Below are 12,048 nucleotides of genomic sequence, written 5' to 3' on the forward strand. Positions count from 1 at the left end.
AAGGAAGCACGTGATGTTTGGTTCCCACACCCACGATCACTGACGCTTTAACAACACCCTGTCCCCTCTTGGGCCCTGGGCCTTGGGCCCCCACCACTCTCTCTCCTTTCTTCTTCACGTTTCCCTATGCGCACGCTTGCCGACGTTTTTTGCTCTCTCTCTCTCTCTCTGTCTTCTTTCTTTTTTTTTTTCCCAATTGCTATATACTTAATTTTATAAATTATTTACATTATATTCTCTCTAGGTTAAATTGTCACAGCCATTCTTTTTTAACCAAAATCTTTTATCCTTTTAAACATTTTAATTAAAAAAAATTATAAAATATGCATTTAAAATCTATTTCTTTCCAAATTTTTAATTTTAAAAATAACAAAGAATCAAAGTTGAAAACTTTTTACCAAAAAAATGGAAATGTAATAAATTTATTTATTTATTTATTTTATTTTGTATTTAATAAATGTTATTTTGTCTTGTCTAAGTTTTTTAATCTCTTCCCTAATTGGATAATGTATAATGTCAGCGGATTAGACATACTTTTACCTATTTTAATGTAATAAATCATTTAGTTTGAACTAAACATAGGTAAAATTCTTAATCACTGCTAAAAAATCATAAAAATACAAAGTATAAATCAATTTTTTAGCATTTAATTGTAGCATTAATTTCTTTACCAACAGGCTGTAGCATCCAAACAAATGAACACATGGATTAAACACCATAAAGAAGGAAAGAAATTTAAAGCAACTCTATTTAAGCACAACACACTTGCTTCAATCGCATCTTTGTCCAGAAATGTTCAGGTTTTTCCCACTCTCATTGTTTACTTAAAGAGTTGTGTTAAATCAATGTGTATATTTGTCTTGTGCCTTGATTTCTCAGTTGAAAATTCAACGCTAATACAACCACTTGGACTTACTTGCTCAAACTGGTAAAAATGGGTGTGAAGTTGAGATATAGAACTCTCAGATTGGAGCAGTAGAACTCCACCAATGAAGAATTTACTTGGACTGTCTATATGATCATTGAGCATAAGCTTAATGGTATTTCATTAAGCAAAATGACTGCAATAAGCAAACTACACATCAAAACAGGCACAAGGCCACAACCACCAACAACTTCAGATTTCTAAAGCTAGCTGTAATTTTTTACCATGTAAATAATAAAATCCATGCAGGAAAATTGTTGCTCTTTCTTTCAACTCAAACTGCAATGTTCTGGATTTTTTTCAGTTACCTGCTAGGGTTTGTTTTATTTTATACCTAAAACCTGAACCTTGCAGTGAACTAATACACAAGACAGTGATGCTGAAAGCCCACAGTTCTAGAACAACAGAGGTAAACGAAAATCATCAAGGGGTACAATATTTTAGTCCAGTAGCTAGAACTTGTCTGGGCCTTCTCTAGTAGAGTTCCAGAATTCTCGGATTCTGTTCATTCAACTATCTGCAGCATAATTCCAAGGCAAGTTTTAGACAAAAATTGGACATCTGAGGGAATATCTATGCAGTTTGAGACTCACCGTGTGGAGAACGAGAACTAGTTGTGGAGAAGTCAGACGAAGCCATTGGAATGGATATGGATAGCTGGGTTGTTGAGAACGAGGTCTGGTTGGATCTCTCGTCTTCAAGAGCTGACCAAGAGTCCCTGGGTTTAGGCCACTCATCAAAGAAAGGTCGAAGAGATTGACCCTCATGCTTCACAGGTTCTCCAGAGTTAAATTCGTTGCTGAAAAATGAATGCTGGGGACAATCATTCTGTAAGATGGGGTTGCCACTAGATTTTGACTGAGGGTACGAGGAGACTCTAGATTGCATAAGAGGCCATGTGTTGTCCAGTTGAGTTTCTATCTGGAGGCTCCGGTTGCTCCCTGAAGCTTCAGAGAAGAAACTATGCTCACCAACCTCAGGTTTAAGTCCTTGAAGATACCTGTGAGTTATAATGAATTGAGTGAAAGACAATAAAATATGGTTAACCAGCTTCACATCTTCATATGAAGAAACAAGGTCTAAATGTCAAGAGGTATTTAACAAATTGACATGCTGGTAAACTCAGCATACCAGTTAGAAAAAATAATTACACCAATAACCATGCATTTTAAAACACAAAACTAAAAACATCCAACATCATCAGACAGAAATGGAGAACAAGATCATTTAATTCATTCTAATGTATCTCTATGAAGATGTTATTAAAGACAAGGATTCCATGGCGAGCTTTTTTCAATATTGCATCACCAACTATGATGCATCCTTCTCATAATCCAGTTAAATTATGTCAGAAATCATTTAAGGGACATAAGACATGCACGTATAGCACAGAGGCAGTCTTACACTTATCCGAAATGCAGCAGAGAAATAAAGGTAGGACAAATGACAGAATCCAAGCAATAGATGAATAGAACAGAAATAGTGAAATGTCATGAAACTCAGTATAAATGACTAAAATAACATAAATTCTGCACAATCAGAATGCATTAGCAGCCTGAACTTATAAGAATTTAGGATGTAGGAGCTATGTAATATGAAGGCACTACAAAGAGACAGTCTAAACTTATTCCACAAAAAGGAGAAAGTAGGAGTTAAAAAAAATTATGGAATTGAAATGATAATAACATCACAGGTGAAGACTCAAGAAGTCAAGCATATGTGCTAGAGAAAATGACAGAATTAAATGAATCTGCACTGTCTAACTGCATAGACATCATGGAATGACATGGATATATTGAAACCTCTGCCATCCAATTACAATGTTTTCAGAATCCAGAGCATTTAGACCAACCAAATAAACAAGAAAATTATTCAATTCCTCAAGCATTTTTGCAGCCATTGCAATAAAAGACTATCAGAAACTAGGTTGTTGCAAAGCTAACAGTGTTACACAGTAAATGCTAATTCCAAAGCAGAACAGCTTTTGCTTTTAAGAATTACAGTTACAGGAAAGCATAATAAAAGGAGAAGAAAGAAAATTCAAGCTCAAGAATTAACCTAGCAACAGTGAAGAACTGTGAGATAAAGAAGGAAATGACAAGTTTAACCAGGAAAGAAAATAAAAAACAGAATACTTACAAATTTGCAGGCAAAAGTAATTTGAGAAACAGATGATTTACTAAGTCCTTTTACGATATCATAGAAAGTAAAACACGGGTACAGACAGAGTTGTTACACTTTGTATAGCTATCTTTTACAACCTCAGACTCAGGATACCCTGTCATTTTCTTCAAAAGATTGCAGGTCATATACAAGGTTCCAGCAACACCACTAAATGCAAATTCTACCTTTCGCATCTTTCCCTTTTGACAGAAAACAAAGAGGGTCAATATGCCACTAGTTCAGAATGCATGTCAGATTTCTGCAATGGAATTAAACAGAGAAAACAGAAAGCAAAGAAACAGACTCTAAAGAAGACCGTAAAAAAACACAATCTACTGTGACAATGGAATTCTACGCTGTCCTAATGGACATACGGGCCCCAAACCCTGAAATTGCAGAAAATTAAAAAGTTCAAGGAACCTATCCATCACCCACATCATGGAAGTATTCCAACATAAAACGTACTACATTATATCATCAATGGGCCCAATAAGAACTAGATTAGCTGCAAATTTAACATTCTATAGCTTTCTGAAGTTCATTTTGGAGAACAAGTTTTGAACACCATGAGGAACAACTAATTACAATGATAAACTATAAGCTTAGGTTGTAAAAATAAAACACATGTATATATCCATGCACTGAGAAACTAAGTTTTGAAATGCTATAAAATTTGGAAGACAAATAGTAGTTCCCTTCTATTAGCAGATCTTAGGTAATCCTTGGATCAAATGCTGCAAAAAAAAGAGTATCTATCCCACTAGACGGAAACAGAATGAGTGGATAATTTCTCACCCAGTAGTATGTTCTGGACAATTTCTCATGGCCGTCAGACAACAAAACGAATTTCACGGAGAAAACAAAAGCAAAGAACCGGACCAAAAAAGAATAACTGTCAGCGAAGAACAAATTTCTGCTATGACACTACTGATTTTATCATCCATCTTTGAGGACACCAGGGCCCAGAACCCTGAGCTTAACAGAAACTTTTAAAGTTTCTGCAACATCTCCATTACCCAAATGGGCAGGAATCTGCAATTTTACTCCTACCACACAATATAACAGATATGGGCCCAACAAACAATATATCTTACATCAGTACAACGGCTAAAAAATCCAAAACCCATACCACAAAGCGTATTTTCAACAATTTACAAACTGAGAAGGCTAACAATCTAATGCTCCAAAAAGAAATTCAAAAAAAAAACATTGGAGCAAAATTACAAATTACCATAAACAAAAGAGAATAAACTTTAACATCAAACCTTTCTTATGCTCACTTATTGAAAATGGAAAAGAAATATAATAATGGAATCCAGTTTTGAGTTCAATTTTTTCTATTATGAGCAAAGAATGAAATTATGTGAAACTTAACACATAAAATGAATTACCTATAATCTTTGCTTGGGATTCCATAGGGGATCGACTCCATATGATAATGGGACTGACTGGTTCCAGAAGCAGTGCCTTGTGTACTACCAAAGGCATGTAACGGAAGGTTCTGGAAGCTTCCAGTGCCGCCACTGCTTCCAGAAACAGTCAGTGATGTCACAGTAGATGATGACTGTGTAATAGTTTGTGATTCCACAGGCTTTCTTGAACGGTTACGGCCACGGTGCATGTGCCGCTCACAATACTTGGAGTCCGGGTACGCATCTTTAGAGCACCGCCATTTCTTGCCATCGGTTCTCCTGCATCGTCCCGGCTCCGGATCCACCTTCTTTCCATAGAAGGAACAGTACCCCACTGCAAAATCACACTCAACTCTGATTTATAACAAGGTTTTCATGAACAAACATGAACAGGTGTAACAAAAACATGAATAAATTATGTTCCAAGTTAAATAAAATACAACAAACAATAACGTTATATAACTCTATAAATCATAAGTATCAGAATATGAATAAAAAATGTCAAAAGTGATAAAACACTTGATGATTAAGACATCAACAATATCACATGGATGACTAAAGAAATACAGAAGAAAAGTATTTGGCATCAGCCACAAGAATCTTTTGGCATAAACTACTATAAAAAAAAGTATATGTATATATATATATATATAATCCATAATATCAGCATAAAATCCATGAAGATAATGGTCACAAGAAACCTACTTAAACAAAAAAGGCAAACCAATTGAAACATAGAAAATTTGTTTTGGAATTTATCTGTAAGAAATTTGAGAAAAATAGCAAAAGGGTCCAATTTTGTCCTTGAAACGTGATTTTAATGATCAAGTAAAGAGACTACCCACAAACCCCAACTGCTATTATCAAAGTCAATTAATTTAGCTGGTAAAAGGAATGTTTCCCAATCTATCCATTGGAACTATAAACATCCATTGAAACATCAAATAATATCTACTCATCTAACATCTATATCAAAAACTTTATCTTAAAATCCATTAAAAGGGAAAATCACTTCTAATAAATGAGTAATCTCTTTATTTTGATTATCTTTTACCCATTAAAAATAAGAAAAAAGTTCAAAACAATTCCAAAAAAAAAAAAGTCTGATTATGATTGCCTATGCTTTTCAAAAAAAAAAAAAAAACAGAAAAATAGAGAAAGAAAAAATTTCCCAATTCCTCTTAAACCAGAAAAAAGAAAAAGACACACCCAATCACTAACAAGGTTCCTCAAATCAATACAAAATACACCCAGAAAAGAAGGGGAAAAAAATCAAAACATCAAATCTTAAAAAGATAATAAAAAGGAGAAAGAGAGAGGGTTTTAAAGAAGTTAAGAAAAAACAATTTTTTTGGGCTTACTGGTGGGGTGGTGAAAGAACCTATGAGAAATGGACTCAAAGCTCTTCTGAATAGGGAGCACAAGATCATGTGGCACAGGCAAACCTGCCATCATATACTTAAAGATCAAAGCTTGATGTTCCAGTTCTTGCCATTGTGACACTGTAAATGGTGATGACCTCATTGCCATCATCCCTCCACCTGTCCCCATTCCCCCACCACCACCACTCCCCGCCCCACCTCCACCGCCCCCTCCACCACCACCACCACCATTATTCATCTCCACGACCACCACCCAGACAACTAGTATATATAAATATATAAATACTTCAAAAAGGCTTTGCTCACTATTTTCTTTTTTATTCCTGTAACTCACTTTTTCCAACTTTAGAAGCTTTTCAAAACCACAAACTGGAACATGTTTTTAAGACAAGGAAGAAGAAAAACATGGGACATAGATCAACAAGAACCTCTGTCTCAAACATACTTGTTGTTCTTGTATTACTATGTCACAAAGTCTCTGCCTATCTATAATATATATATCTCTGCTTTGCTTTGCTATGTGTGTTAAGAGAAAAAGGAGGGGGCAGTGTCTCTGAGAAGGAATCCCCAAAGCCTAAGTTTGGTCTCATTTTATTGGGGAAGACAAAACCATTTTTCTCTCTTTCTTTTTTTTTTTTTGGGTTATATTTATTTTTTGAATTAATAATAATGCTTAGCTAATTATTGGTTAATTAACCCATGGTTACATTAATAATTATACCCTTAATTAATTAACTAAGTTGTTTTCTTTTTCTTTTCAGTAATGGTAAGGAAGGAGGTGTCCCTCAACGAAGGCGGTGTCTGAACGAGAGTTGTTGTTGGGAAGAGGCAGTGTTGTCTTAAGATGAAGTGATGTGTGAGAAGAGTTTTTGGTAACTAGTCAAATGTGGAAAAGAGAAAACATGGACAAATTTTTTAAAAAATTTATTTTTACTCTTTGGGTTTTTCTCTTATTTTTCAGGTTTTTATTTAATTTTAATTTTCTTAAACTTGAGGTTTTTTTTTTTTCTTTTATTGTCAGGGTGTGGGTTTTTAATGGGTTAGGGACCCACTACAGCTTTAAGTTGGCTGGCAAGGTTGAAGCAAATAAGGAAATTATGTTTAAAAAAGATATGACCTTTTTCAATTTTGAAGGTTCTTACTCATTCCCTAGCCTAGAAGGGTATAAGTGTTTGTATACAAAAATTTTAATCTCGGACAAATCACAACATGACATATCATATGTAATAATCTTATTAAGGTTAAGTTTACTTTTATAATAATTAAAAATAAATTCTCCATTATTAAGATCTTTTATTGGAATCTTGTACCTTATTTAGCAGTTCATTGAAGATGATTGCAATCAAATGCACCTCAATTGTAGTTGTAAATTTTGTAAGTTTCCATAACATAATGAAAGAAAGAATCCAACTTAGTTTGATTAATGCTTTTTTATTTCTTGTTATATGGTTTTAATTTTTTATATTTTTTATAAAAAAATAATAAAAGGCGTCATGACAAATTTTTAATTGGAATCTGGCAGCGGCAGCTCTTCTTCCAAGAATTGTATATCTAGGTCTAATTTTGAGGGTTGGAACCATCAACTGAGTTATATGTGTAAAAAATATTATTTAATTTGCTTGATAATATTAGTTATCCATTGTTAATCAGAGGTAGAGTCAAAATATAAACATGCTTAGACCATTTGAATAAAATGATTATAGTTTTTTAATTAGTTAATTTATATTAAATAAATAATCTTGTTGTAAAAATGCCTCTTTCGGTATTTTATTAAATAAGAAACAAAAAAAAAAAAAAGACTCTTGCGGTGAGTAGAGCTGGAAAGTTCCACTGTGGGCATTTGGAAGAAGCAGATAACAAGAAGGTATGAATAAGAAAGGCAACATGGTACTTCTTTTAGGTATAAAAGACAAGGCATTTGCTATTTTTTTTCCACAAAGTTACAACTTACAAATCACCAAAGGTATGAATAAAGTTGTCTTGTTTAAGTTTAAAATTTCACATTTAATTATTTTACACTCAAATAGTTTTTTTCGTATATCTAAGTAGCAATGGAAATAGAATCAGCGAAGGAAAATAATAATAATAATAATAGTTGATGAAAGATTTTGATAGTACAGTAGAGCATCATGATTGAGTGTTGAATTTGGTCTTTTAAACCGGGTACTAGGATGTGCTTTCAAATTCCCTTGTCAGATGGGCAAGGAACCATTGCCCAGCAAACTTCGATTGGCTCTAAAGGAGTTTTATAGTAATACATTGAATGAACATAAATTAAATCATAAATTTAAGTTGAGTTCTTTAATTAAAATAATAAAACTCTTTTCTCCTTAATATCTTTGTATGTGTGTGTGATATCAAAATATTTCTTAATTTTATACATTAATGATTGAGTTTTTAAAATTACTAACAGAATTTGAACGTGGCTATGAAAGATTAATGAAAAAGGGCATCCTTAAAAGGGTGACCTGTCCAAATCTAGTACACCAACAAGTAACTTTAGCAAAAAATCTTTGAAAACCCTAATCATTTGTCCCCTCACCCACCCGCTGCCACCTCTTTACCTGACAGCAACCACACGTGATGGGCTGGACCATAGGCCCAAAGCCACCAACCAGCGCCCAGCAACCGGAGATAGCCGGTTAACATCCGGGTGAGTCAACCGGTTGGTTGCCGGAAACTAGGTGACATGCTATGGTGGGGCTCACAGCCATCAGAGAAAAAGAAAGCCAATAACACAAGGTGGGGTCCACAGCTTTTGATGCTTTTTGGGGTTTTGCATCACATTGTGTTGTGGGACTGCGTCTTCATAAATTCCATGGACCACCCCCCTCACATTTTTCTTGAATTTAGCACCACATTTTTTTTTTCTTTATAATAATCTTTTTTGGGTTATAAAATATCAAAGAATTTTTCACTTTCTTTTATTTTTTTGTTCCTATTTAAGTCTTATCAAATATGTAAATTTGGTCTGATTTTATATTAAATTGTTAAACAAAGAGAATTTTACATGTAAAAGTTCATATTTTATTTTAATATTATATTGTCATTTCAAACAATGAAGTGGTAGCCCAAACATATATTTACTTTAAAATTTATGATGTAATTTGTCATTGCTCCAAGAAATTGTTGAAAGATCAAACTTATAATTACCAGTATATTACCCCGCATAATAAAGGAAAGGGTAAGCCTGAGGAAGAGATAATGAACTAGTAGATTTCATTAAAGGGAAAAGGTAAAAAGTGTACCAAGTAGTTGTTGGGTTATCTAATGCATGTCTGAGTTTTTTATAATCTTTATCATGCAACTACAGGGCCTTTATTTTCTTTGGTTTTTTGTTCACATGATTCTAAATTATTACTACAAGACTAAGTCTCAAAAAAAGCATATAAACAAATAAATCAAAGAGGGAGGTAGTGTAAATGACAACTAAATCTGTCCCATTTATTTTCAAATAGAGATATAGAGACTAAAGTGTATGTAAATCCTTGTCTAAATCTGAAATGCTAAAGAAAGGAAGAAGATTTCTACTGTGAAAATGACAGCAAATTTTTTTTTTTTCATCCTGAACTTAAGTTGGAGTCAATGGAAAACTGATATGAAGTATAGAAATTGACCCTTCACCACTCATGGGTTTGGAGCCATCCTACAATCTGAACAAAAGAGAACAAAAATATTCCTATCTTAAAATAAATAAAAATGTATACACATCTATCTAGTTTTAGGAGGAAAGAGAAAAAAAAAAAAAGCGACAAAAGCATTCTTTGGGTGCCATTTATATCTATACCTACAGTGCAATCCAGATGCGATTGAGAATGAGGTAAACCAACAACATTTTACAGACAATTTTGCAAAGTGTGGACCCACTCTCACATGTTCTTTGGGGAAGAGGAGGAGGAGGAGAAGGGGGATTCATTTTCTTTTACCCTCCCAATGATATAATGAGACAGATATAAGGACCAGGAGGAGGCACGATTTTCTGATAAAAGAAAATAAATAAAATAAAAAGAAGAAAACTCATGGATAAGATCTAAAGGAGAGAAACCTAATACTAGTATTTTAACTGTACATGTTTTTTTTTCTCTCAAATTTGGAATCTTTGGAGAGGTTGTGTGAACTTTATTATTGCATAGAATTTATCACACTTGCCTTGGTTTTTAAAGTTGCTTTTAATATTATTAGTTCTGCCAGATATCATAAATTCATTAAATAGACAAATTTTTCTAAGGGGATAAAATTTTGGCCATATGCAGTTACTCTTCTATGCCGATTAATTGACCTCTGCCAACCCAAATGTTAATAAACTACTATATGCTATGTGGAATTTATGAAACTACATGAAAGTAACTAATACCCTACTGATCAATTCTGTCTCAGTTATTTAAGAGTTGCAATCTACCTCGTAGTACCATTGACAGTCTATTACTAGCTGCTGGATACTTCAGATTAATTTTCAAGGAATATAATTAATTGATATATTAAATTTTCGTTTATAGATGCCAAAATATGCTCATGTATGAATAATAATTAAAAAAGCAAACAAACTTTGCCTGTGTGGATGCCTGTCAGTAGGAATTCGAAGCAACTTGTTAGAACCAAGCTAGAGGGAAAAAGAAGTTTCGGGGTATTGCTAAATAATGCATGCACTCATAGTGTATTGTTTTGCATGTTGATACTTGACAGGCAGGCAGCCAGCTATTTTTAATTATGTGGCGAATGCTGATCAAAAAGAGAAAAGAGACTAAAAGTGAGGCAAGGTAAAGACTAAAGAGCATTGAAGAAGCTTCATCACGTCTGAAATTTTTCCTGAATATGTAATTTCACTGAAATATGTTAGATCTCTTTCTCTCCACGTATTCACGTGAAGAGACACAAGAAAGGAAAACACACCCACCACACCCCCCCCCCCCCCCCCCCCCCCCCAAAAAAAAAAAAAAAAGGCATCAAAATGAGTGTGAGAGTAAGCCTCCTCTTCCTCCCTAAAAGAGTTAAAAGCTTAGCTGGTTCACACTCCTGCCCTCCATCCACCGCAAAAAAACATTTGAAAGACACTTTTCACACACACTGGCCCTTCTTTTTTTTAAATGTCCGTACGAGAATACCCTAAAACTCAATCATGGCTATGCCTAAAAATTAAGGCCAAACCCAACTCTCAAAGCAACCATCATTGCTCCTTGAAGCCCTTTGTGAGACCACACTTACATATTATTATTATTATTATTATTTCTTGGTACCCGTAGTATTTTTATGAAAAAATTATACGTATTCTCAAAAATATAACAACTAAATCCAAATGAAAATACTGTATATAAATACAAGGTCTTTGCTCTCGTTGGGGTATAATGTCTTAGTTGATTTGCATCTTGACTTAATCAACACACAACCAGCAGAATGATAAACTTCTGAAAATGATAGGTAATGATGGAGAGTGGGTTTTGTATGGGTCACAAGATGAAAAACTTCTTTAAGCACTAAACTTAAACATCAAATGTACTCAATTAACTTTTTCTTCTTAAATTATCAAAATAATAATAACAACTTTGTCTCCAAGATTTGGTCACTTAACTGTTTTGCCCATTTTAATAAGTGCAAAAAAGAAAGTAGCTCCTCCAAGACTTATTACAACTCATATGCTATGTGGGGGGAACAAGTAGGTATGTTTTTTTATTTAGATAATTAAAACATGTTATGACCAAGAATGTTGTTGGGACATTTTAGGACAAAGGAATTGATGAGAAATGGAGCAAGAAGTTGAAGTAAAGAGATAATTATATAGAACAAGAGCATTAAATTAATGACAAAATTAGAAATGTTTAAACAAATATATAAGCATTTGTAAATATGCATAGTAAATTATTTAAAAAATTTAAAATAAATATTTATTTTTTATTGTGTTCAATCAAATTCATGTATTTTTATTTTAAGTCAAATATAAGTTTTTATAATTAACTTTCATTAGTCAAAACATTAGTTATTATTTTTTATATCACATGACATTGACATGGATGGAGAAAAATGTTGCCTGATCATGTCATCATTCACTATAATATGTTAACATGTCACATCAATATCATATGACATAAAAAAAATAAGTGACGTTTTAACTAATAATTATAAATTAATCATTAAATATAAGCATTTTTTTTATCTAAAATAAAAGCACAAT

The 12,048-nt window shown here is 33.2% G+C and overlaps 1 protein-coding gene and 1 long non-coding RNA gene across 2 annotated transcripts; both read right to left on the minus strand.

The window, feature by feature from the left end:
• Window positions 1-990: 990 nt before the first annotated feature.
• On the minus strand, window positions 991-6,120 carry LOC18599599 (growth-regulating factor 4-like). The gene is made up of 4 exons (XM_018122301.2): window positions 5,862-6,120; window positions 4,480-4,834; window positions 1,519-1,925; window positions 991-1,442 (listed from the first exon to the last, which is right to left on the minus strand). The coding sequence occupies exons 1-4, from the start codon at window positions 6,118-6,120 to the stop codon at window positions 1,435-1,437; spliced, it is 1,029 nt and encodes a 342-aa protein (XP_017977790.2). The 3' UTR covers window positions 991-1,434.
• Window positions 3,139-4,442, minus strand: LOC148762903 (uncharacterized). Its single transcript, XR_016026567.1, has 2 exons — window positions 3,884-4,442; window positions 3,139-3,288 (listed from the first exon to the last, which is right to left on the minus strand). It is a non-coding gene; the product is annotated as an uncharacterized LOC148762903 (long non-coding RNA).
• Window positions 6,121-12,048: the final 5,928 nt, after the last annotated feature.

This window comes from Theobroma cacao, chromosome 5 (genome assembly GCF_053813885.1).
Source record: "Theobroma cacao isolate CCN51 chromosome 5, ASM5381388v1, whole genome shotgun sequence".
Classification (NCBI taxonomy): Eukaryota; Viridiplantae; Streptophyta; class Magnoliopsida; order Malvales; family Malvaceae; genus Theobroma; species Theobroma cacao.

Excerpts from the sequence above, each read along its gene's own strand:
- LOC18599599 (XM_018122301.2), bottom strand. The coding sequence starts at position 6,120 with ATGAATAATGGTGGTGGTGGTGGTGGAGGGGGCGGTGGAGGTGGGGCG. Across the intron at positions 4,835-5,861 it reads GTTCTTTCACCACCCCACCA|TGGGGTACTGTTCCTTCTAT; the intron begins GTAAGCCCAAAA and ends GTGATTTTGCAG. Across the intron at positions 1,926-4,479 it reads ATCCCAAGCAAAGATTATAG|GTATCTTCAAGGACTTAAAC; the intron begins GTAATTCATTTT and ends TATAACTCACAG.